General features: G+C 42.8%; 2 protein-coding genes across 3 annotated transcripts in view; one reads left to right on the plus strand and one right to left on the minus strand.

The window, feature by feature from the left end:
- Positions 1-10,994: 10,994 nt before the first annotated feature.
- On the minus strand, positions 10,995-15,146 carry LOC123609928 (60S ribosomal protein L12-like; the record flags this gene model as incomplete). The annotated part of the gene is given in 4 exon segments (XM_045500928.1): positions 10,995-11,159; positions 14,555-14,973; positions 14,976-14,988; positions 14,991-15,146. Coding segments are annotated over 4 exon segments (753 nt in total), but the record flags the coding sequence as incomplete, so codon positions are not given.
- A 2,070-nt stretch (positions 15,147-17,216) lies between these two features.
- Positions 17,217-25,970, plus strand: part of ANKRD6 (ankyrin repeat domain 6) — a 221,140-nt gene continuing 212,386 nt past the window's right edge. For both annotated transcript variants that reach the window (XM_045499026.1, XM_045499024.1), the window contains exon 1: positions 17,217-17,422. The gene's annotated coding sequence lies outside the window, so the exon portion shown is untranslated. The remainder of the gene's footprint in view (positions 17,423-25,970) is intronic.

Consider the following 25,970-nt stretch of genomic DNA (forward strand, 5'->3'; position numbering starts at 1 on the left):
AAAAAATCAATAAAAGCCAAATCCTGAATTATGCTCCACCCTCAGGTAGAAAGAAGAGTCGCACACAGGTTTAAGAGCTTCTAATTCACTGTCATTCATACATGTATGGTATTGATAAACACAACAAGAAAAAATTTTATTGCTTTCCTTTTGCTGTTATTTCAACATTGTCAGCTTTCAAATAAGGGATATGTTGGAAAAAACATCTTAGAAATGTTTTTTAATTTAAAAAGTCCTGTGTATGGATTCTTTCAGAATTTAAATAAAAATGGAAAGACTTTGGGGCGCCTGGTGGACTCAGTTGCTGGAGCATGCAACTCTTTCTTGATTTCAGGGTCACAAGTGAGTTCAAGCCCATGTTGGGTGTAGAGCTTACTTTAAAAACATAAAAAAAAAATTGGGGCGCCTGGGTCGCTCAGTCGGTTAAGCATCTGATTTCGGCTCGGGTCTTGATCTCAGGGCTCATGAGTTCGAGCCCTGTGTCTGGCTCTGTGCTGACAGCTCAGTGTCTGGAGCCTGCTTTGGATTCTGTGTCTCCTCTCTCTGTCCTTCCCCTGATCATGCTGTGTCTCTCTCTCTCAAAAATAAATAAACACTAAAAAAAAATTTAACATAAAAAATAATAAAAATATGAGGATCTGTTTCTGGGTTGCCCATGGTTTTTGCTGTTGAATGTAACCATTTCGGGTTGCCATGTACATGATGGGTGCTTAATGCCTATGGAGTGAATGAAAGAAAAGAAGAAGAAAGATAGTACAGGCCAGCTCTCTGCACAGACTTGGCATATTTTTGAGAGAAACTTCGGGAAGAGACAGAAGCTAAATTTTCTGCTTACTCTAAACCCTGGGTAATGCCACAGTGAGATAAGTACAAACTGTGAGTTATTAGAGTGTAATCAGGAAGGAGCTGACCTACGAGAGATGATCACTCTTAGGTTTTCATCCCTTCAGGACTGCCTAAAGACTTTGCTGAATGATTAGTCATTGTCCGATGACTATTAAATGCCTATTTTATTTTTACTAACTCTTCCTTCTAAAAACTCTTAACTCTTTTTTCCCCTTTAAAAACTGTTTTTTGTAGTGTTTATTTAAAAAAAATTAATGTTAATTTTTGAGAGAGAGAGAGAGAGAGACAGAGCATGAGCAGGGCAAGGGCAGAGAGAGAGGGAGACATGGAATCCAAAACAGCCTCCAGGCTCTGAGCTGTCAACACAGAAACTGGTGAGTTTGAATTCACAGACCACAAGATCATGACCTGAGCTGAAGTCGGACACTTAACCGACTGACTCACTCAGGAGTGCCTATTTTGTTTATTTTCATTTGAGTATAGTTGACAAAAACTCTTTTTTTTTCCATTTTTTAAATTTATTTTGAGAAAGAGAAAGAGGGAGGGGAAGTGAGAGAGGGAGAGAGAGAATCTAAATCAGGCTCCACACTGTCAGAGCAGATCCCTATGAGGGGCTCAAACTCACAAACCATGAGCTTATGACCTGAGCGAAAATCAAGAGTCTGACCCTCAACCAACTGAGCCACCCAGCTGCCCCTATAGTTGACAAAAACTCTTAACTCAGAGGTATTTTGTAGCATCCTGAAAACTTTGTCTATCGCCTACTAAAACATAACTAAAATTTAACCAACTAATATTTACTGAGATTTTCCATAAATGAGGCACTCTTCCAAAATAATATGACCTTCGAAATATTCCCATTAAGTAAGTAATATGATTGTTCTTACTTTACAGGTAAAAACACTGAGGTTAAACAATTTGCCCAAGGTACCATATGGAGTGGACCTGGAGTGGACAGTGGAACCACTTTGGAACTCAGACATTAGATCTTATTTAAAGGCTACAGTCAGGATGCCTGGGTGACTCACTCAGTTAAACGTCCAACTTTTGGTTTTGGCTCAGGTTACGACATCACAGCTTTGTGGTTAAAAGTCCCACGACAGGCTCTGGGCTTGCAGTGTGGAGCCTGCTTGGGGTTCTCTCTCTCTGCCACTCCCCCATTTGTGATATCTCTGTTTCTCTCAAAATAAATAAACTTAAAACAAAATAAAGGGGGACCTGGGTGGCTTAGTTGGTTAAGCGTCCGACTTTGGCTCAGGTCATGGTCTTGCAGTTCATGAGTTCAAGCCCTACATCAGGCTCTGTGCTGACAGCTCAGAGCCTGGAGCCTGCTTTGAATTCTGCGTCTCTCTCTGCCCCTCCCCAGCTCACAGTCTGTCCCTCAAAAATTAATAAACGTTAAAAAAATTTTTTTAAATAAAATTAAAATAAAGGCTCCCAATCTCCTAGGTAAAGAATCAAAACACATATACACTCAGAAAATGGGTCTGCTGTCTCGGGCCATTTAATTTACAGGATTCACTGAAAGGAAGAAAAAAAAAATGCAAAGGTTCCTAACCCACAAAAGTTAGAAAACTACTTGTCACAATAAAATTGCTGATTGGGGCACCTGGATGGCTCAGTTGGTTGAGCTTCCAACTCTTGATTTTGGTTCAGGTCATGATCTCACGGTTTGTGAGTTCAAGCCCTTCCACTGTCTCTGCCCCTCCTCTGCTCACATTCTCTCTGTCTCCCCCCAAATAAATAAACTTAAAAAAAATACTGATTATTTTGGCTCCTTCTATTAGGAGCACAAATAGCAAGTGATTTAATACCCCTTCTGGTTTATATGGTATATTGTACCGTACATTAAGCTAAAGTATGATATCTAAGTGGGTTTTTTATTTAAAATTTGAATTTTATTCATTTTTTTAAATTAAAAAAAATTTTTTTTTGAGAGAGAGAGAGAGAGACAGAGTAAGCAAGGGAGGGGCAGAGGGAGAGGGAGACACAGAATCTGAAGCAGGCTCCAGGCTCTGAGCTGTCAGCACAGAGCCCCATGAGGGGCTCGAACTCACAGACCATGAGATCATGACCTGAGCAGAAGTTAGGCACTTTACCAACTGAGCCACCCAGGTGCCCTAAAATTTGAATTTTAAAGGCCACAAGTTTGTGCCCTTATTTTGGTGAATTATTTTGCTGTTTGCAATTAGATGCCTTGTGACAAGGAACATGAGAGCTATGTAAAAGAGACCTGTACAATTTAGGCAGAATAATTGCAGTCCTGAAGAGGGCAAGCAATTAAATACAGCCTGCATCCTGCATCTTAGGATATTTTAAGGCATCTGATGGCATTATGCCTGGTTCCTGGGATTCATATGTTGAAAGCCTTTTAGGCTTTCTTTTAAAATATGTATTTAAAGCCATTAATTCTCTCTTGAAGCAAACAAAGGAAAGAGCCTTCTACAAAATCTCACTGGACTCCTGCTAATCCAGGGAAGCCAATCGAATTTTTCAAAAGGGCAGCTTACAGTCTCCAGTTCTCCTAAGACAGTCAATGAATTGATGAAATCACTTAAAAAAATTGTTAAATCATTTTCATTGAAGCAATCCATCATTATAGAGATTTTATTAATATAATGTTTTGAGGGGCACCTGGGTGGCTCAGTTGGTTAAGCATCCGACTTCGTCTCAGGTCATGGTCTCATGGTTTGTGGGTTCGAGCCCCGCGTCAGGTTCTGTCCTGACAGCTCAGAGCCTGGAATCTGCTTTAGATTCTGTATCCTCCTCTCTCTCTCTCTGCCCTGTCAGTGTGGAACTCCAGTGTGGAGTTAGAGAGGGGCTCAAACTCACGAACTGTGAGATTGTGACCTGAGCCGAAACCAAGAGTTGGAGGTTTAACAAACTGAGCCACCCAGGGGCCAGGGGGTGTGTGTGTGGGGGGGAGAGAGAGAGAGAGAGAGGGAGAGAGAGAGAGAGAGAGAGATGGAGCCCAATGTAGGGCTCGATTCCATAACCCTGGTATCATGACCTGAGCCAAAATCAAGAGTCAGATGCTCAACTGACTGAGCTACCCAGGTGCCCCAAATATGTTTTTTTGTTTTGTTTTGTTTTTAATGACCATGAAGACAATTAGATTTTTAGGGCTGTGCTTTGGAGGAGATAAACAGAGGGAGGTGAAAGTATGTGAGGATGAGAGAAGGAGCCTGAATTTGATGGGATGGTCAGAGAAAACCTCTCTAAAAAAGATGACATTTGGGACAACTGGCTGGTTTAGTCAGTAGAGCATGTGACTCTTGACCTCAGGGTTGTGAATTCAAGCCTGACTTTGGGCATAGGGCTTACTTAGAAAAATTTTTTTAGGGATACCTGGCTGGCTCAGTCAGTAGAGCATGTGACTCTTGATCTAGGGGTTGTAGGGTTGAGCCCCACATTGGAGGTAGAGATTACTTTTAAAAAGTAAAATATTTGAAAAATTAATAAATAGATAGATGAAAAGATGACATTTGAGTTGAGCATGAGGGGATAGCAAAGTTAAAGCTGGAATGGAAAGTGTTCCCTTGAAGGTTTCTCAGTAGTTGGAAAGGCCAAGGAGAAAAGAAAGGGCATTGGAGGAACAAAATGTCAGTGTGATGAGAGAGGGAGACAGTAGTAGGCATTAGAGACAGGCCATCTTTTCAGGATAAGGAGTTTGGATTTTATTCTAAGTACCTCTAGAAGCATTGAAAAGTTTTAAGAAGGGAGATGAGATGTGTGGTTTGCTTTTCTAAAAGCCCTTGCTGGTAGATTGTTTCCAAAGATGGCTACAACCCTCCAGGCCATCCCACACGCCCTTTTGCAAATGTGACTTTGCCACTCCTTCCACCTATTTTTCCTCTTCTTGGATGTGCACAGGGCCTGTGACTTGCTTTAACCAATAGATTGTGGTAGGTGTGACAGTGACAGTGTACAACTTCTGAGACTGGACCATAAAAGGCCTTGCTACTACATCCTTTTTTATTTTCTTGGAGCCTGGAGCTACCATGCAAAGAGGTCTGGGCTAGCTTGCTGGAGAATCCCCATGTACAGAGAGGCCCTGAAGGATGCTAGAGTAGAGAGGCTCCAACATCCCAGCCATCTCCAATGAGCCATCCCAGCCATATTGGATTCTCCAGCCCAAATTGCAGGCACATGAGCAAGTCTAGTCCACACCACATGGAACACAGGCTTGCTATTCCAGATGAACCCTTGCTCTGCCAATCCACAGAATCATGAGCAAACAAAATGGCTGGGTTTTGTGTTTTGTTTTGTTTTGTTTTGTTTTGTTTTGTTTTGTTTTGTTAGACTCTACACCCAATGTGGGACTTGAAATCATAACCCCTAGATCAACAGTTGCATGTTCTACTGACAGCCAGCTAGGCACCCCTAAAATGGCTGTTTTTTAAATCCAGCAGTGTTTGGGATGATTTGTCACACTGCGGTAGATAACTGATGCCTACATTCTGGCTGATGTGGGGAAAATGGATTGCAGATTTAAGGGTGGAAGAAAATAACAGTGGAAAGTGAGAGACGTGGGTAGATTTTATATAAATTTCAGAAGTAGACTAGATAAGATTTGTTGATAGCTTATTTAACATGGTAGTCAGGGAGAAGGCTCCTCCCAGGCATTTGGTTTGAGTAACTAGAAGTATAGTAATGCCATTTATTAAAATAAGTAAGACCTAGATAGGAACAGGATTGGGGGGCAAGATGTGAATCAAGGTCCTTGATTAAAAAAAATTTTTTTTTTACACTTATTTATTTTTGAGAGACAGAGAGAGCACGGGCAGGGGAGGGGCAGAGAGAGAAGGAGACACAGAATCTGAAGCAGGCTCCAGGCTCTGAGGAAGCTGTCAGCACAGAGCCTGACACAGGGCTCAAACCCACGAACTGTGAGATCATGACCTGAGCCGAAGTTGGACACTTAACGGACTGAGCCATCCAGGTGCCCTAAGGTCCTTGATTTTTAACAGTCTAGTTGTTGTATATTGTCACAGGACAATCTCTCTTAATCCTGTGATTTGGCTATTTCTTAGATGTCTATCATGTTGTCTTTGGAATAAATAATGATATTTTCCATCTTAGAGCCATGAATGTACTGAAGATGACATTTTTCTTAAGTTTATTTATTTATTTTGAGAGAGAGACAACATGAGTGGGGAAGAAGCAGAGAGAGAGAGAGAGAGAGAGAGAGAGAAAATCCCAAGCAGGCTCAGCACTGTCAGCCAGAGCCCGATGCGGGGCTCAACCTCACAAAACTGAGATCATAATCTGAGCTAAAACCAACAGTTGGACACTTAACCAACTGAGCCACACAGGTGCCCCTGTTTTTTGTTTTTTTAAGTTTATTTATTTATTTTGAGAGAGAGAGAGAGAGCATGAGTGGGGAAAGGCAGAGAGAGAGAGAGAGAGAGAGAGAGAATCCCAAGAAGGCTCCATGAAGGGCTCAATATCAGGAACCATGAAATCATGACCTAAGCCAAAATGAAGAGTCGGACATTTAACCTACTGAGTGCTCCCAGGGCTCCTGAAGATGACATTTGTGTTTTTTGTTTTGTTTTTGTTTTTTAAAGGATAAGCATTTGTTTTTAATGTTTGTGTATTTTTGAGAGAGAGAGTGCCAGCAAGGGAGAGGCAGAGAGAGAAGGAGATACAGAATCTGAAACAGGCTCCAGGCTCTGAACTGTCAGCCCAGAGCCCGATGAGGGGCTCGAACTCACAATCTGCGAGATCATGACCTGGGCTGAAGTAGGATGCCCAGCCTACTGAGCCACCCAGGCACCCCTGAAGATGACATTTGTAATTGAAAAGTCCCAAAGTAGTGAGATAGAATTGCTACATGTGGACTTCTATTAAAAAAAAATCAACTTTTTATTCATATGGACTTTTAAGGACAAGCTTCTGATGTATATGGTGCTGTAACATGAGGGTAGAAACCTCTTGACAACAGAGTCAACTGGACAGAGGTATTAATAGCTCTATGTATCTGTAGATTAGTTTGGACTTGGCAACTCCTGCTTTGGCTGGGAGGTTACACCAAATTATACTTTCAATGATACAAGATTCTCCAAGACAAATGACCTTATTAAAAATCTGTAAGAGGGGAACTTGGTTGGTTCAGTCCATAGACCATGCAACTCTTGATCTCAGGGTCATGAGTTCAAGCCCCACATTGAGGGTAGAGTTTACTAAATAAATAAATATCTAGTAGAATGAGATCTAGGAACTATCACTTATACATTTCACTTAATGTCACCTACAAAAGTGGCAGACATGGTTGGTCAGCTACTTATCAGCCATTCCAAAACCCGCTTCCCTGTTCTTCCCTGTGCCTACTTCCCAAACTAGAAATGGGAAAAGTCAGGTACTCATATGACGCCTTCATATTTGGTCAGTTAGAAGTAATCTTGTTGGGGAACTTCTAGGAAAGACTTTGCTTTCTGATAAGAGAGGCCGATGAATCAGAAGAACCCCTTGACATTACCCTTTCCTGCTTTGAACACAGTTGTGTAAGAATATGGAACTTAGGGGCGCCTGGGTGGCACAGTCGGTTAAGCGTCCGACTTCAGCCAGGTCACGATCTCACGGTCCGTGAGTTCGAGCCCCGCGTCGGGCTCTGGGCTGATGGCTCAGAGCCTGGAGCCTGTTTCCGATTCAGTGTCTCCCTCTCTCTCTGCCCCTCCCCCGTTCATGCTCTGTCTCTCTCTGTCCCAAAAATAAATAAACGTTGAAAAAAAAATTAAAAAAAAAAAAAAAAAAAAAGAATATGGTACTTAGAGTTAGGGAAGTCATTTTGCAACATGAGGTACCAGGCCTAAGACCAAAACCCTGTCATGGGAATGGCAGAATAGAATAGAAAGAGACTGGATGACCTTGCTGAACTAGTGTACTCAGACCTGGAAAGGCCTATGTCCCAACTTCTTATATCACAAGACAATTGAAGTCCATTCTTTTTTTTTTCTTTTTCTTTTTTTTTTTTAAATTTATTTTGAGTGAGATAGAGCACAAGTGGGTCAGAGAGAAGGACAGACAGGATCCCAAGCAGGTTTTGCACCATCAGCACAGAGCTTGAACCCACAAAATGTGAGATCATGACCTGAGCAAGACAAAGAGTCAGACACTTAACCGACTGAGCCACTCCGGTGCCCCTGAAGTCCATTCTTTTTTTTTTAATTTTTTTTTTAAAGTTTATTTTTGACAGAGAGAGAGAGACAAAGCACGAGCAGGGGAGGGGCAGAGAGACAGGGAGACACAGAATCCGAAGCAGGCTCCAGGCTCTGAGCTGTCAGCACAGAGCCGGACGAGGGGCCTGAACCCACAGACCGCGAGATCATGACCCGAGCTGAAGTCGGACGCTCAATCGACTGAGCCACCCAGGCCCCCCACCCTGAAGTCCATTCTTGAAGCCAGTGCTTCCCCACCCTGTATAGTCAAGGTGCAAATAGGAAATGATACTATTTTTATTGCACAGTTACCTAAATGGACAGGCTGTTTGCAGTCAGAGGTGACTGGCCCAGAGACTTTGGCCACCTCAGGTCCCCCCAGCTGCCCCAAAGACTGAAGGTATCAGTAACTTAGCCATATCCATAACCCATTTATTTGCACACAAGCGGTAACAGCAAACCAGTTGGGAAGTTCTGCTTATGCCACTGAAGGTGGGTGAGGGTGCCTGGCTGTCTCAGTCAGTGGGGCATACAACTCTTGGTCTCGGGGTAGTGAGTTCAAACCCTACATTAGGCTAGAGCTTACTTTAAAAAAACACTGAAGGTGGGTGTTCTGAACTTTGCAGTAGAATGTGTCCTAACTGACGCAATATATATCCTCTATGAGTGGAGGGAGGATGGGAGGATTGGATGGATAAAACCTGATCATATAGTTGGTGATGAAGTTCAGAAGTTATGTTATAGTCAGAGGATCCTGGTAAAGGTGTCTCAGGATACTACAGGGGATAACTGAGGCTTCCTTAGAAAGGAAACTCATTTTTGCTTCTTTCCGTACTTCTCACTTCATTTTTTAATTTCTGCATGAAAACTGGCTCTCTCTGCTTTTCATGCCAGGTGACTGAAGATGGTTACCCCACCCATCCAGTCCCAGTGATAGTGGACCCAGGCTCTAGAACCAGGCTACCTGGGTTCAAATCCTAGTTCCACCACTAACTAGCTGTGTTACCTGGACCAAGTTACTTAACTCCCTGTGCCTCAATTTCCTCATCTCTAAACTGATAATAATGTTATATACCTTAATAGAGTTGTAGGAACTAAACCCACTAAAGTGTGTGTGTATCTATATATCCATATTTAAAAGGCAAACACTATGTAAATGTTAGTTATTATTATCTTTGATTCCCAGGCAAGAAAATCTGATTGAGTTTGGGCCAGTGGTCCACTCCTGGCCTAATCCCCCAATCATACTTTACATAGTTCCATGTACTGCTATACCTTCAGAGCATTTATTTCAGCTATAATTTAATATTTGATAGAGGACTGTATTCACCACTGGACTCTGGGACCATCTGGTTTCCTCCCCCTTCTGTCCTCAAGTGCCTAGCACAGTGGTCAGAACTCCATGAAGTACAATTCTAGGGCACACCGTTTACATTGTATTCTATTTGCAACATGGCGGCTTGATGGTGATCAGTCCCAAGAAATATGCTGAATTAATGGTCCAATCCACAATGGCTGGGGTGCAATTGGTGGCTGCAGAAGTCTACCCTTATAAGTAGATAGGTAGGTCTTAACAAAGGGGAATAATCTGAACAGAAGCCTCTAGATGTGTCCACCACATACCTCACATGGTCAGGCACAAGAAATGCAAAGTCAGACAAACGTCAGGCAGACATTGTTGGTGGCATAACTAACACCCCCACTCCCCTTTCCCTTAGTTTGGTATACCTAAATATTCTTGGCTAGAAGGAACCTCAGACCTAGAGGTTGAGTCAAGACTCATGATTCACCTAAGAATGGCAACCGCATCCCCTCCCACCTCGTGGCCCAGTTGTGATCAATGGTACATAAGAGGAAATATATTTAAGGGTCATCGGAGAAGAATTTGTTCCCAAATTAAAATAAATACAGTGAGAAGGTGTGGCCCTTTTTCCTGCTTAAATGCCAAGCTAAAGACAAAAGCCAACACTGAGGGTGATACAATAGAATCTAGACAGAGCCTAAACCCAGATATTTTTTTTCTGTAAGTTACCATGTGTTTTGTGATTTAAACCACTCTAGTCAAGTATGCTCCCTCTTGTAGCCAAACACATTCTAACTGATATATGTGGTCCTTTTATCTTTGGAACTGAACGTGAGTGAGGGAGACAGATCCGATATTCAGTAGCTTAAAATCAGGAACAGAGAAGGATGCCCACTGCCCCCCCACTCTTATTCCACAGTGTTCTGTACATCCTTGATTGCATAAGATAGCAAAAAGAAACGAAAAGATTGTGACACCAAAAACAAGTACTATCCATAAGAGAAAAAATCTGATATATTTCATCAAAATTAAAATTTTTTCTTTGCAAACTTCCTGTCGAGAATTAAAAGACAAAGTGCAGCTGGCTAGCTTAGTCGATAGAGCATGAGACTCTTGATCTTAGACCCATGTTGGGCATGTTCAAGACCCATGTTGGGCATAGAGATTAGTTAGAGAAGAAAAAGAATTTTCTTTCTTTCTTCCTTCCTTCCTTCCTTCCTTCCTTCCTTCCTTCCTTCCTTCCTTCCTTCCTTCCTTTCTTTCTCTCTCTCTCTCTCTCTCTCTCTCTCTTTCTTTCTTTTTTTAAAGAGAATAAATGACAAGCTATAGACTGGAGTAAAATATTTGTTAACCATGTATCTGACTAAGGACTCACATCTATAATATATAAAGAATTTTCAAAACTCAACAGCAAAACATAAAATCTAGTTGGAAAACAGGCAAAAGCATGAAGAGGTATTTTACTGAAGAAAATATAGGGATGTCAAATAAACACATGAAAAGATGTTCAGTCTTCTGGCCAGAACCACCATCTTTTGGTCTTCCAAAATGACCAACCCAAAGAGAAAAAGGAGAGACACCCACTATATATTCTCTAGGCCTTAGAAAACATGGGTTTGTTCCTTTGGCCACATACATGCAAATCTACAAGTAAGGTGACGTGGTAGACATCAAGGCTATGGGCACTATTCAAAAAGGAATGTCCCACAAATGTTCCTATGGCAAAACTGGAAGTCTGCAGTGTTACCCAGCATGCTGTTGGCATTGTTGTAAACAAACAGGTTAAAGGCAACATTCTTGCCAAGAGAATTAATGTCTGTATTGAGCACTCTAAGAGTCCTTAGAGCTTCCTGAAAAAGTGAAAGAAAATGATCAGAAAAAGAAGGAAGCCCAAGAGAAAGATGATTGGATAAACTGGAGCATCCACCTGCCCCCCCCCCCCCCCCCCAGGGAGGCACACTTTGTGAGAAGTGGAGCCTGAGCTGCTGGAATCCATTCCCTATGAATTCATGGCTTAATGAGTATTAAAAAAAATTAAAAATAATAAAAAAAACCCTCCAGAGTGTAAAAGATGTCCAATACCACTAGCCATTAAGGAAATGCAAATTATTGGGATAACAATGAGATACAACTCCATACCATCAAAATGGCCAAAAAAAAAAAAGAACAGCAAATGCTGGCAAGAATGTGGAAAAACTGGGTCTCTCATACATTGGCGATGGGAATGTAAAATGATATAGCTACTCTGGAAAACAGTTTGGTAGTTTCTTATAAAAGTAAACATGCAACTACTATACAACCCAGCAATTGCCTTTCTGGACACTTATCTCAGAGAAATGAAACCATGTTTATATGAAAACCTGTACATGATTGTTCATGGCAGCTTTATTCACAATATCCAAAACATCTAAACAACCCAGATGCCTTTCAAATGATGAATGGTTAAACAAGCTATGGTACATCCATACCATGGAATACTATTCAGCAATACAAGGAATGAACTGTTGAAACATGCCAACAACTTGGATGCCTCTCTAGGGCATTACACTGGAAAAAAAAAAAAAAAAAGACAGTCTTAACAGGTCACGTTCCATATGATTCTATTCACATAACATTCTTGAAAGATAAAATTGTAAAGATGGAAAACAGATTAGTGGCTGTCAGGGGTTAGGCTGGTATGGGGAAAAAGGAAGGTCTGGAGTGTGAGTACAATTCATTGTGGTGATGAATAGTTCTTTATCCTGATTGTGATGGTGGTTAAAAGAAGCTGCACATGAGATAAAATTGCACATACATTGTACCAATGTCAATTTCCTGGTTTGATATTGTGCTATAGTTACGTAAAATGTAACCGTTGGGGAAAACTGGGTGAAGGATACAAAGGACTTCTCTATACTATTTTGCAACTTCTTGTGAATCTGTAATTATCTCAAAAAAAAAATTAATGTTTATTTCTTTATCTTGAGAGGGGAAGAGGGGCAGAGAGAGGAAGAGAGAGAATCCCAAGCAGTCTCTGGTTGTCAGCACAGAGCCCGACATGGGACTTGATCCCATGAGTGGTGAGATTATGACCTGAGCCGAAATCAAGAGTTGGACACTTTACCCACTGAGACACCCAGACATTCCTCAAAATAATTTTTTTTAAAGATATAAGGATTACAAAGGAAGAAATAAAATATCCTTATTTATAGGTACGTAGAAAATGAAATAATCTATAAATTACTCACATTAATAACAGAATTTAGCAATATTTTTGGGTATAAGTTTAGTAAACAAAGATATTTGCATTCTCTTGACAACAAAAAGGGTAGAAAATGTACTTTTTAAGAGATACACTTGCAATGGTAAAAAAAAAAGATAATAAATCTCAGAAAATGGAAAGTTCTGAAACTTTTGAAGTCACTAAAGTTCTAAGCAAATAGACATACATGTCACACATGTTCATAGATAGGAAGACTCAACAGTGTAAAGATGTTAATTCTCTCGAAATTACAGTAGCAGCAAACAATTTATTTCTTGTTCCCATTATGCGAGGACTGCAGACCACCTGTAGCCACTCTGGGCTCTGTGTGATTCCATGCATTTTCTCATAGCGAGACCCCAGCTAAAGAGGCAGCCACTCTTTGTGGCATGATATTCTCCTGGCATAGGGCAAAAGCTCAAGGTGAGAGAAGCAGGGGAGAAGAATCACTAAAGCCCACGACATATTTAAAGCTTCTGCTCCAACATGGTGTTGGTCAAGGCAAGTCACACAAGCCCCAAAACAGCGGGGCAGAGGAGTCTATGTCACTATAGGAAAGTATGGCAAATATAGGAACAGAACAAATAATTGTGAATAAAAATTGCCACCCAACACATAGGTTCACTGTGATTTCAAATCAAGATCACAAAGTTTTCATGGAGGGGTGGGTGCCTGGCTGGTTCAGTAGAGCATGTGACTCTTTAGGTTGTGAGTTCATGCCCCATGTTTGGTGGAGAGTTTACTTAAAAAAGTTTAAAAATTTAGGGGCACCTGGGTGGCTCAGTTGGTTAAATGTCCAACTTCAGTTCAGGTCATGATGTCGCGATTTGTGGGTTTGAGTCCCACATTGGGCTGTATGCTGACAGCTTAGAGCCTGGAGCCTGCTTCAGATTCTGTATCTCCCTCTTTCTCTGACCCTGCCTCACTCGCAGTCTCTCCCTTCCTCTCTCAAAATTAAAATTAAATAAATAAATAAATAAATTTAAAATAAATTAAAAAAAATTAAAAAACAAGGAACAAAATTTTCATGGAGCCAGACAGACAATCCTAAAATGCCTTTGGAAGAGAAAAGAGCTAAGAACACTTGAGATTCTTTATGAAATCAAGATTTAACAAAAAACCCACAGATTTTCAGGCAGTGTGGTACTAAGTACAGGAATAGGCAAATGGAACAAAATAGAGAACCTGAAACAGACCCAATCATACATGGAAACTCGTAAGATCTCTTTGGCACAGCAAATGAGAGGAGAAATGAATTTCAGATGGAATATGGACTTAAACACGAAAGGCAAAACTTTACAACTTTTAGAAGAAAATATGGGAGAATATTTGTACACCTCACGGGCAGGAAGGATTTCACAAAACACCTGAAACAGAGCCAAAGATATGACCAGTTAACAAAAGAGAAAATAAAAATAGTTAATAAATATTAAAGATGCCCAATTATACTGGTAATTGGGGAAATACAAATCATCATAATAAGTAATAATTTCACAAGCACACACACAAACCAAAAACAAGCTCTGGCAAAGATGTAGAGGAAGCAGAACTTTAATACATTGTTGATGGGAATGAAAATTGGTACAAACTGGTTTAGAAAACAGTCTGGCATTACTTAGTAAATCTGAACACACATATACCTTAAGACCCCAAAATTCCACTCCTACATAAAGATCCTGAAAACTCTTAAATGCACGCGTCAGGAGAAATATTTAAGAGTGTTCATAGCAACACTGTTTGCAACAGCAACAACTGGAGCCTACCCAATGTCCAAAAGTAGACTGGATAAATAAATTGTGGTATCTTCTTACAGTGAAACACTATATAGCAGAGAAATTGAATAGCTGAATCTCAGAAACAGAATGCTGAGTGGAAAAACCAAGTTGCATAGGAAGAGTGTGGAATGATTCCATTGACAAAAAGTTCAAAAATTAGCAGAACTGTACAATGTAGTGATTAGGGACATATATATATATTTGTGATAAGAGAATTATTAATACACACACAAGTTTTGTTTTGGTTGTCAGATGATCCTTTATTGAAATATTTTCCTCTGCAGTTCTTAAGGAGCTGTGGGCATTCCACTATGCCACTATTTATGTCATCTATGATGTTGTGAGGATGGTGGCCAGCAACATTGCAGTCCACAGACTGGGCAGTCCCCAGGATCTCCTTAACGGTTCCAGAGAGTTCTCTGGCTGAAGATTGGTGCTGCATCTGTAGGGCAATGTTGACAATCTCATCAAAAGTGATATTTCCACTGTGCTTAATGTTTTTCTGCTTCTTTCTGTCTCTTGGTGGTTCCTTGAGGGCTCTGATCATCAGGGCAGAGGCAGAAGGTACTACTTCAATCTGGGCCAATCTGTTCTGAATGTTCAGCTTCCCTGTAATCCTTAGACCCTTCCAATTACAGGTTGCCTTGTGATGTCATCACCAACTCTTTGGAGACAGATCGGCCCAGGGGGCCAATTTTGGGGGCCAGGGCCAATGTGGTACGGACTTCCCTAAGGGTGCACCTCAGGTATATGACTGTGACCTTCTTGCGGTTGAATTTAGGTGGCCTGGTGGAGGTGGCTGGTGGCAGAGGAACCAGGATTCAGGATGACTGAGGAGAGTTGCACCTTCACCTGCTCTGAAGGGAAAGCCATAAAAGCTAACACAAAATTTAGCATGCTAGTTTCCTTTGGAGGAGAAGGAAGATATGATTGTGGTGAGGCACATTGAAGGCTCCTTGGGTAGAAGCCTTAGCAAGGTCAGTTTCAGGGAGTGAGTGGCAGGGATAGAAGCTGGAATGGTGGACTGAAGGATGAATTGAAGCTAATGACATGAAAAATAGCTAGTGCAGTCAACTCATTAAAGAAATGTTGCTAGAGATCAGAGCAGATTATATTCTCAGGAAGCAGGGAAAATTATCATTGGCAGAACAGACTTCTTTCTCACGAGGCAGAAGGAGAAAGTAGTGAGGCGGATACATGAGGCTGGCTTTGATTAAGCTGAATTGAGGTATAAGAATGGAACAGTAGGCTGGGAGCCTTCCTCATTTGGAGGGAGTTTTAGAGTGTCTTTTCATTAGTTTCCCAAAGACTGTGTGCCCACTTGGAGACGAGCAAACAAGATCTCCAGGCAGCTCACCCACCTTCTGCTTTGGTTCTCATGAGGCCCCTCTGTCAGGAATTCCCACTAATCAAGGTCTGGGAACAATTACAGGCCCGTTGGCTTCTAGCAGCATTCACATGTCTTATAGGCCAGCTTGGGCTTTCTGTTCCTTTCAGCAGAACTAATGCCTGATTGCTCTGACTGCCCACAAATGTAACTTAAAACTCCATCTTGACTTTATGGTGATATTATAAAAGCCTCCCAGAGGAATGCAACATTGTATCTCTGGAAGTTCATTCAAGGGAGTAGCTACTAGGAAAACTCTTTAATCTGGAAATGTATAAGAAAGAAATGATCCCTTTGAAAGGTCATGCATACATATCTTGACTTTGGGGGTCACCTGTAAGTCACTGGTGATTCCCTGGAGAGAAATCCAGAGCTACTGATGGGCAGGGAAGGGAAGCGTGTTCTTCTAACAGCTCTAGATGCAGAGTGACAGGGATGGGGAACAAATCTGAAGAGGGTCAAATGACAGAAGAGGTTTCACACCCTGCCAAGAAAAATTGCAGCTATGGCTATAGGGTGTGGAAGTTCTGAAATTGTAGAGGAAAATCAAGCACTTCCCTGGTGTGAGTTGGAGCTGGTTGGATTTCTTTTACCTAATGCTCCCTGAAAGAGACAGGGAGACAGACATCTCATGAAAAAGGCAGAGATGATCATATTTCTTTACTTCTGGAAACCAGGCCTTTTTCAAAGCAGATAAGAAAAATCCGGTTCAAAATAAGCTTGTCCCAAACCTCAGGTAAGACGGAGACTCCATTCTAGGTTTCCACCTCCCCCTCCAGCTGTGTTTGGACAGCAGTTACCTGTTGTCTTCAAAAGGTTGAATGAGGTTCCATTCATTGACACATTCATGCAACAATACTTTATTGAATGCTCACTTTGTTCAGGGAACTCTTCTAGGTACTGAAGAAGTAACTGAAAACCAGACAAAACCTGACCAAGTTAATGGTGTATAGAGTGTGATTTGAATATAGGAGTCAGGAATGCGCAATGCTTTTGTCAGTGTCATATGGGATGGATGGTTTTGACAAGCTACTGACAGATAAGCTGTTTGGAATAAGGGCTTCCTTTCCCTTTTCCAGCTCTCTCATGAATCTGCATCATTCATCATTGTTGAGCTTCCGCTGAGCCCTTCCAGTTAAGTGAACTATGAATATACTGAAATATCCGTTTGGCCACGGGGTGAGGCATGGTTTTCTCCTCCCTAACTCCCTAATTCTCCTCTCCCTCCAATAAGCCTCCTGGAGACCAGTGCCCGGACAAGATCACCCCGCTGCAGCCCCCCTTCCTTCCACTCTTTGGAAGGAGGCCTCCCGGCGGGGGGGGGGGGGGCAAGGAAGGGACAGCGGCCCGAGCTGGGAGGGGCCTGCAGCCCAGGGCCAGCCCCAGGGCCTTAGGGGCCCCACCTCCCCCCGGTCCCCGCCGTGCCGGGAGCAGGCCGCTGCGGGGCGCTGCGGCCCCAGGTTAGGAGCCGAGGGCGGGGCGGGGCCAGGGCCGTGCGGGCTGCGGGCGCGGCGGGCTCGGCCACAGGTTACCTGCGGGAGCGGGGAGCGCAGCGTGGCGAGCGGGCGGCTGGAGGCGCGGCGCTGCGCGGCGCCGAGGCCCAGGGGCCGCCGGAGCCTGCGGGAACGCGTCCCCGTCGTCTCGCCTCGCCCCCCACCCTGTCGCCGGCCGCGGTCCCTGCGGCGCGGACGTCCGGCGCGCGCGAGAAAGGTATAGTGCAACCTCGCTCGGTTCTTTGGAGACCCCTTCATCTGAGGGCCGGCGCCCCCCACTCCCGGAGAACCTCCGAGCCGGGGAGGACGGTGTTGGAGGTGGGGGCGCTGCTCCCTCGGCCCCCCCCCCCCCCATTGTCGGCGTCTGCCTGGGGAAGAGACCCAGAGGGAGCGCGTTGCCCCCTCTCCTGCGGCCTCCGGAAAGCCCGGACGGGAGGGGGTCTTCCTAGGACGCCTCCCTTACCGCTTTGCTTCACTCGCCTCCCCAGAGTAGAGAACTTTGGGTGGGGGCGGAGAACTTTGTCGTCTTTGCTTGTCCCCCTCCTCTTTCTCCAGTGAGCTCAGAGTTTGAAGAAAGTGGTGGTAGGGGGGTGGGGGTCACCGGCTTTTCTCCCGGATGCGGTGGCTGGCGGTCTGCGGGCGAAAAGGAGGGTCTCCTTTGGTCGCCTTACGCTCTCCGGGGTCCCCGGGCCTGCGGGCCGGCCTCGGAGGTACCGGGTTCGGCTCGCTTGCGCCAGCAGCCTTTCCGGCCCCCCCCCCCCCCCCCGCCCCATCCCCTTACCCCTTTGAGGACTGCAAGAGGCGCAGACCCGGGAGAATGGGAGCGAGATCCGCTCTGGCCGGAATTAAGCCCTGTGAAGAGTTAGCAGGTGGCATCTCCCAGGGCCGGGGCGGAGGAAGCGAGCACGTTGGTTTGAGTTCGGACACCAGTTTGTCTTGGGGATTTAAGTGTAGTGCTTCCGGTATTTTGGGGAGCGGGAGGGGAAGTGTGGAGCATTATCTGTGACCTGAGAGGGGCTTGAATTTCATAAAGCTGGTCAAGAATGTTTTCCCGGCAGCACAGTGAGATGATTCAAGTAGTGTTGAGATCTGCTTTGGGGTTATGACACTGTGTTGATTCCACCACTTGTTAAGTTTGTGACTGGAAGACCCATTTCTTTCTACTTTTTCTCTTTCTTTCTTTTGGAAAACCCATTTCTTTTTACCTTTTTCCTTCCTTCCTTCTCCCTCCCGTTTTCTTTTTTTCTTTTAAGGCTTGTCAAATGAATCAGTGGGAGTGGAGAAGGAACAAAGACAACTGTAACAGGCTGTGATCAATTCATTGTAAACATCACTGCGCTTGGACCAGCCTGGGAAACCTGCTTTGTTAAACTTAGTTTTTAAAACTGTAAACTTGGTGTATTATACATAACTGGCTATGTTTCATAAATGAAATGATGCCAGTAAAATGCTTGGCATAGTGCTCTTGAACGTTAGGGATCCTTTTTGTGAACCTGTTGGATGATGATATCCATTGGTGTTTATAGAAATGCCTATTAGGCCAAAGTAAGTGGAAAGAACTTGGCAATGAAGACAAATACACCTGGGTCCACGGCAGTGCCACAAGTGTATCTCTGGGGTGATATTTCCTATTCCTAAAATAGCAATGGCAATCTTTTGTTCTTGCATATAGCAGGTGCAACCATACATGTTTAACTTCCTTTTGCCATCCCTAACAGGTGCTTAGCATATGGCAAATGAATAATTTTTTAAAAATTAGGGATATAAATTAAAATTGGAAGAGTTTTCTGTCCTCTAGGTCATAAGTGGGGAGGGGAGAGCTGGACAGGGTAAAGAAGAATAAGAGACCATAAAACAACTAGCTGCACGTTGTTGGACAGCGTAAATCAAGGGTGATAAAGATGGGGCACCTAGCCAGCTCAGTCAGTGGAGCATGTGACTCTTGATTTCAGGGTTGTGAGTTCCATCCCTACGCTGGGTAAAGATTACTTGAATGAAAACTTTAAATATATATTTTTAAATGTTTATTTATATTTGAGAGAGAGAGAGAGCATATAAGAGCAGGGGAGGGGCAGAGAGAGAGGGGGACAGAGGATCTGAAGTGAGCTCTGTGCTGATAGCAGAGAGCTGGATGCGGGGCTTGAACTCACCAACCGTGAGATCATGACCTGGTGGAAGTCAGATGCTTAAACGCCTGAGCCACCCAGGCATCCCTAAATATTAAAAAAAGAGAGAAATGCTCATCTGTTAACTCCTTGTTTTTACCAAAAATGTACCTTAACTTCCCACTTCAACCTGTCAGCCTCTCCAGAGCCCTCCCGCTAAGCATTTATTCCAAGTAAAGGCTGATGGCTAAGTGATCCAGCTCAACTTAGAGACAAGGCATACTTTCAACTCTGGAGGCCCTCCCACATAGAATTTCTGGTGCGCCTTACCCTCACTGTAAAATATACCTGCACAAAATATCAAACTATGCTTTAAATTTAAAGAATAAGAATAGCACCCACAGACCCCAAAGCACTCATCACTCAGCTGAAGAAATAGAGCATCCCTGAGCCTTGGAGTCCTCCACCCCTACCCCCACCACACTGTAGTACCCCTCCCATGGCATTCCACCTCTCCTCCCTGCAAGGAACCATTAGTCGGGATTTTGTGTTAATTTTTTCCTATCTTTGCACACATCATATGCTATGTAAAAAGCTCTGTGAAAGGGAAGTTTCCAAACAAGCATTTCCACAATAACCTGGAGCATTCTTATTGAACTTAAAAGCAGGATATTGACAGTAGGATGCAAACCACAAAAAAGGTGACAATCTCAAAGTACTGGGATCGGGCAGTCTGTCTTTCAAGGTTTTCCTCAGGTTTTCTTGGCACAGCCTCCATGGGCGTGTTCTGTCTGTGCAGGGGAGGCCCTGTCTCTTCCAACATAGCCTAGAGGCTATAATTTTTAAAAGCTTTGCTTGAGTCGCTAAGAATTAGAAAAATAGTAATTTGTGTGCATGTGTTTTAAAAGTTTTTTTTTTTTTTTTTAAATACAAATTATCCCAGGAAACATTTTGTGAGATTTGAAGGATTAAACTGACTGAGAGCAACCTTTAAAAATGGTTTTAACCCAAATTCTCCCTTTCCTGGTTATTATGCTTGTGTTATGGACTTTGTCTTAAGTTGTTTTCTCGGGGTCACACAACTCTGTGTCAGCTCAGAGAATCTTACACAACTCTATCACTTCTTGGTTAAGGCAAAAGATTCCTAAACTTGGTTCATGGCTCCCTTAGTATCTTAGTAATTTTTTCACAGTGCCCCTCGCAAGTAGTTAGTCATAGTTATGTTCAAGCAACTTAGTAAGTATTTATGTCCTAACAACATAGAAGCTATTTTTTTTTAAGTTTATTTAATTTGAGAGTGAGAGAGAGCAGGAGAGGGGCAGAGAGAGCAGGAGAGAGAGAGAATCACAGACTCCACACTGCCAGTCCAGAGTCCCACGTGCGCTCAAACTCATGAACCATGAGTGAGATCATGACCTGAGCTGAAAACCAGAGTCAGACACTTAAACTACTGAGCCACCTCGATGCCTCCATAGAAGGTATTTTTAAAAAATAATACAAATAAACTGAGAAAAATTATTGTTTTTTTATGTTTATTTTTTATTTTTGAGAGAAAGAGAGAGAGAGAGAGCATGTATGAGAGCAGGGGAGGTGCAGAGAGAGAGACAAGGGACAGAGGGCCCAAAGCGGGGTCTGTGCTGAAAGTGGAGGGCCCGATGGAAGGCTTGAACCCACGAACCGTGAGATCATGACCTGAGCCAAAGTCACATGGCCAACCAACTGAGCCCCCCAGGTACCCCTAGAAAAAATCTTGTTCTATCATTCTTAAATAACCACAGTTACAAGCAGGATGTGTGTGCCTGTACTAATTCTTAAATCTTGGGATCAGATTGGATATCACCACTCTCATTTCCTGTTCCACATAAATTTTTCTGCAGCACTCACTTTTTATCACAGCATCCACTGAAAACACAGGTTTTGCAAAGATGTGTATGATGTCATTGATAGGAATATAACGTGATCTAACGTTGAAACTTTGAATTCTGGTTTATAGGTTCTGCGGTGTCCAATATGTTGAATATATACCAGGTTTCCCTTGAAACTTTCAAATATCCTAAATTGCCCTTGTGAATTTGCTACAGTATCCAGAGTGTCTTGGTGCTCAGTTTGGGAATTGATGGCCTGGGGTAAAATCCTCTTCCGGGAGAGAGCAGTTATTAAAGGAGAGGTCCACTTGAAGTAGCCCCAGGTTAAGTTTCTATGTGGAGTGGGCTAAATCCTGGATTCTCATCTACATAAAATGGAATGTCTAAAGCCTGCCCCATTGGGTTGTTGAGAGGATTAAACTAGATAATGTACAGAGAAGCATCTCTAAAGGACCTGGAATACAATAGTCTCAAGAAATGGTAGCTGTTTTATGATTGTTTAATAGTACTCAATAGTCCAGTAATTGGTAAATATATCATAGTCCCTATTTAAGAACAGCCAGTGCTTGAAATCTCAGTGCTAGCAAATAAATTATGAACTATTGGTTCACAATATAAAGTGACTTACCATTTTCAAACAGCAAACTCTGGTGTCCCATTGTGGTACATTTTGACTCTGCACACCATCTTTGAAATACTCATTTTAAATGCTCATTTGCCAACATGTGCCCAGGTTTGAGGAGGAGGTCATAACTGATTGGAGGGAGAAGGCCTGAGCTCAGACAAGTTGACTTTTTATTTCAGGAGGAAGGGACTTTGTCTTGGTTTGTAGGGGCCCAGGGCAGGCTGCCCCCAAATGTGCCAATTTGGCATAAAGATTATTTAGAGTTAGGAGAGTTGTTTGAGTGTCTACCTCTGGATTTCAGCTCAAGTCATGATCCCAGGGCTGTGGGACTGAGCCCTGTGTCAGGCTTCATGCTCAAGGTGGAGCCTCCTTGAGATTCTCTCTCTCTCTCTCTCTCTCTCTCTCTCTCTCCCTCCCTCCGCCCCTCTCCCTAACTCTCTCTCTCTAAAGTAAATAAAATGAAAAAAGAAACCCCCCCCATTATTTAGAGTTAAAAGTAATAGAAACCCAGTAGATATAGGAAAGGCACTCTGCCTCCCCATAACTGCCTAAATTTACATTGGAAAGGAGAACGTGTAACAGGAAGAAAGTGTTATCAGAGGCCCCTTTTACTAAGGAACTCATCTACATAATAAAACATTTTTGTTTTTTTCCAAACATCTTCTTTCACCTTCTTGTTAATGAATTTTCTCCACTTTGTGTCCTCAAGCCCCTACCTTTTCCCTTAGCTCCTCTATAAGCTTCATGTTGCCTCCTTATCTTTGGAATCTCACGCCTGTGTGGATTCTTCATTGGTACACCTATTAAATTTGATTTTCTCCTGTTAACCTGTCTCATGTCACTTTGATTCAAAGTGCAGCTAGAAGGACCATAGGGCAGAGGAAGGTCTTTCTCCCCTACAGGTTACAGACCTGAACATGTTTCATGTAGGGTTTAATTTTTGCATATACTTACAGCACAGAGAGGCAGACAGTCTTTTCAGATGAAATAGTTTTATTAAACTGATTAGCATTACATGATAATTCCTATCAATAAGTGGTATTTACTAATCCTCCAAGAAAGGCTGACCTGAATAAAGAGGTCGGGATGCCTGTGTGGCTCAGCCAGTTGAGCGTCTCACTTTTCATTTCAGCTCAGGTTATGATCCCAGGGTTGTGGAATCGAGACCCACGTCAGGCTCTGCACTGAGCGTGGAGTCTGCTTAAGATTCTCTCCCTCTCTCTCTCTCTCTCTCTCTCTCTCCTCCCGCCTCTCTCTTGAACATGTTCTCTCTCTCTCAAAAAAAAAAAAAAAAAAAAGATTTAAAAAAAGATGTCATAGATGGCTGTCATGATGTCTTTTAGGAAACACAGACCTTTATTCCCTTGTCCTGTTCATTTTCCAGACCCCAACCCTAAGCTAGAACTTGGTGATACTTTGACAGTTTGTGACAATACGTTCAATAGTGATATTTGCCTAGTGTAGTTGTTGATTTTTATTATTGCTTTCTTTGGTCATTTATCGTTAGGGAGTTTGTAGAGTTTGTACAGAACTATAGGTGATGATGATGCTTCCAAGTTGACTTAAATATTACTGGATACAATTTTATTTGTGTTTGTTCCTAGGTTTTTTTTTTTTCTTTTCTAAAGTAGGCTCTGTACCCAACATGGGGCTTGAACTCAGGACCCCGAGATCAAGAGTTGCATGCTCTACCAACTGAGCCAGCCAGGCGTCTCTGGTTCCTAATGTTGAGAGTTTTAAATTTCTTTGTAAAATTTGGGGACATATGTGTGTGGGAGAAACTATTTTGATTCTTCTTAACTAATTGTTCTCTTTTTTTCATTTGATGCCCATGTAATAAATTGTCAACATTATTTTCATTTAACATTGAATTTCTCTTTAAAAAAATAAATAAGAATTTCAAATCTTTCCCTGCATTAGACTGGTTATATTTAATATTCAAAATCTTAAGATTTCAGGGTACAAAGTAGAAAACTACATTATAGATAATAAAACGTTGGTTAGAATAAATTGTTTTTCCTTTTGTTATCTGTTACTCTTTTACTTAAAATTGAGGGGTGCCTGGCTGGCTCATTGTGCAGAGCATGTGACCCTCTAAAAACTTTGTCTGTCTATCTATCTATCTATTTTTTTTTTTTTAATTTTTTTTTTTCAACGTTTATTTATTTTTGGGACAGAGAGAGACAGAGCATGAACGGGGGAGGGGCAGAGAGAGAGGGAGACACAGAATCGGAAACAGGCTCCAGGCTCTGAGCCATCAGCCCAGAGCCTGACGCGGGGCTCGAACTCACGGACCGCGAGATCGTGACCTGGCCGAAGTCAGACGCTTAACCGACTGCGCCACCCAGGCGCCCCTATCTATCTATCTATTTAGAGCTTAAGTGGGGGAGAAGAATAAAGGGGGAGGGAGTGATACAGAGAGAATCTTAAGTAGGCTTCACAACATGGGGCGCAACCTGAGCTTTAACCAACTGTGCGATCCAAGCATCCCGAGCATGTGACTCTTGATCTTAGGGTTGTGAATTCAAGCCCCACATTTGGTGTAGAGATTACTTTAAAAAAATTAAGGGCGCCTGGGTGACTCAATCAGTTGAGCGTCCGACTTCGGCTCAGGTTATGATCTCAGGGTCTGTCGGTTTGAGTCTCGTGTCAGGTTCTGTGCTGACAGCTCAGAGCCTGGAACTCCTTCGGATTCTGTGTCTCCCTCTCTCTCTGCCTCTCCCCTGCTTACATTATATCTCTCTCTCTCAAAAATAGACATTTAAAAAATTAAAATAGAAAGTCAGAAAGTTTGAGCATCTATTTAACTATTAGAATTCGATGTACTAGGTACAAAGTACTTTGGGAAATACTTGACTCAGTATTTTCATGAAAAACTAGGAAAGGGCAAACAAAGATTAAAACATTGTATTTAGGGGCGCCTGGGTGGCGCAGTCGGTTAAGCGTCCGACTTCAGCCAGGTCACGATCTCGCGGTCCGTGAGTTCGAGCCCCGCGTCGGGCTCTGGGCTGATGGCTCAGAGCCTGGAGCCTGTTTCCGATTCTGTGTCTCCCTCTCTCTCTGCCCCTCCCCTGTTCATGCTCTGTCTCTCTCTGTCCCCCCCAAAAAAAAAAATAAATAAACGTTGAAAAAAAAATTAAAAAAATAAATTTGGGAGCTTATTGGTAGCTGTATGGACTTAATTCTTGTATCACTGATTTGTTCTTGGTATAAGAATGGAGATTATGGGAAATATTTCTACCTGTGATGGTAAAAAACATCCTTTAAAAAAAGTGAATTTAATGAACCCATCAGTAAATAATAACCAATAATGGAGAATTAGCCCGAAGTAAACTAATCTTAATAGCTAAACAGGAATGAGCAAGGAGTTTTGTTTTTAATATCACAGTTTTTAAAATGTTTATTTTTGAGAGAGAGAGAGAGAGAGAGAGAGAGCAAGCAGGGGAAGGGCAGAGGGAGAGGGAGAGGGAGACAGAATCTGAAGCAGGCTCCAGCAGCATAAAGCCCGACTTGGGGGCTCGAACCCATGGACCGTGAGATCATGACCTGAGCTGAAGTCTGGCGCTCAACCAGCTGAGCCACCCAGGCGCCCTTGTCTTTGTTTTTATAAAGGGCATATGCTTGAATAAATTTTTTTAAGATGAATAGATACAATAGACTAGAATAAGGTTGATTTTTCTTACATATATTAAGTGGATGAAAGATGAGTATAGAACTTAGTTCTCTTGTGGTGGTGACATTTGCCACATTAGCTTTAGGAATCTTCTCTCCTATCTGGCTGGGTTGGGTGAGGCAGTGGGAAATGGTGGACCAAATCCTGGGGGCTTGGGGAAGATGAAAGGACATTGATGGACATCAAGACACTTGGTATAATTCTGGCCACCAGCTCACTGTGGAGCTCTAGACACTCTGAATTTCTTAGAGCCTCAATTTTTTCTTCCCTAAATAAGGGGACTAGACCAAAATATTTCTTTTAAAAATGCATAGTTCAGGGGTGCCTGGGTGGCTCAGTTGGTTAAGCATCCTACTCTTGATTTTGGCTCAGGTCATGGTGTCATGATTTGTGGGTTGAGCCCTGCATTGGGGCTCTCCACTGACAGTGTGGAGCCTTCTTGGAATTCTCTCTCTCCCTCTCTACCCCTCCCCTGCTCTCTCGTTTTCTCTCTCTCT

The sequence above is a fragment of the Leopardus geoffroyi genome, chromosome B2 (assembly GCF_018350155.1).
Source record: "Leopardus geoffroyi isolate Oge1 chromosome B2, O.geoffroyi_Oge1_pat1.0, whole genome shotgun sequence".
Taxonomy (NCBI): Eukaryota; Metazoa; Chordata; class Mammalia; order Carnivora; family Felidae; genus Leopardus; species Leopardus geoffroyi.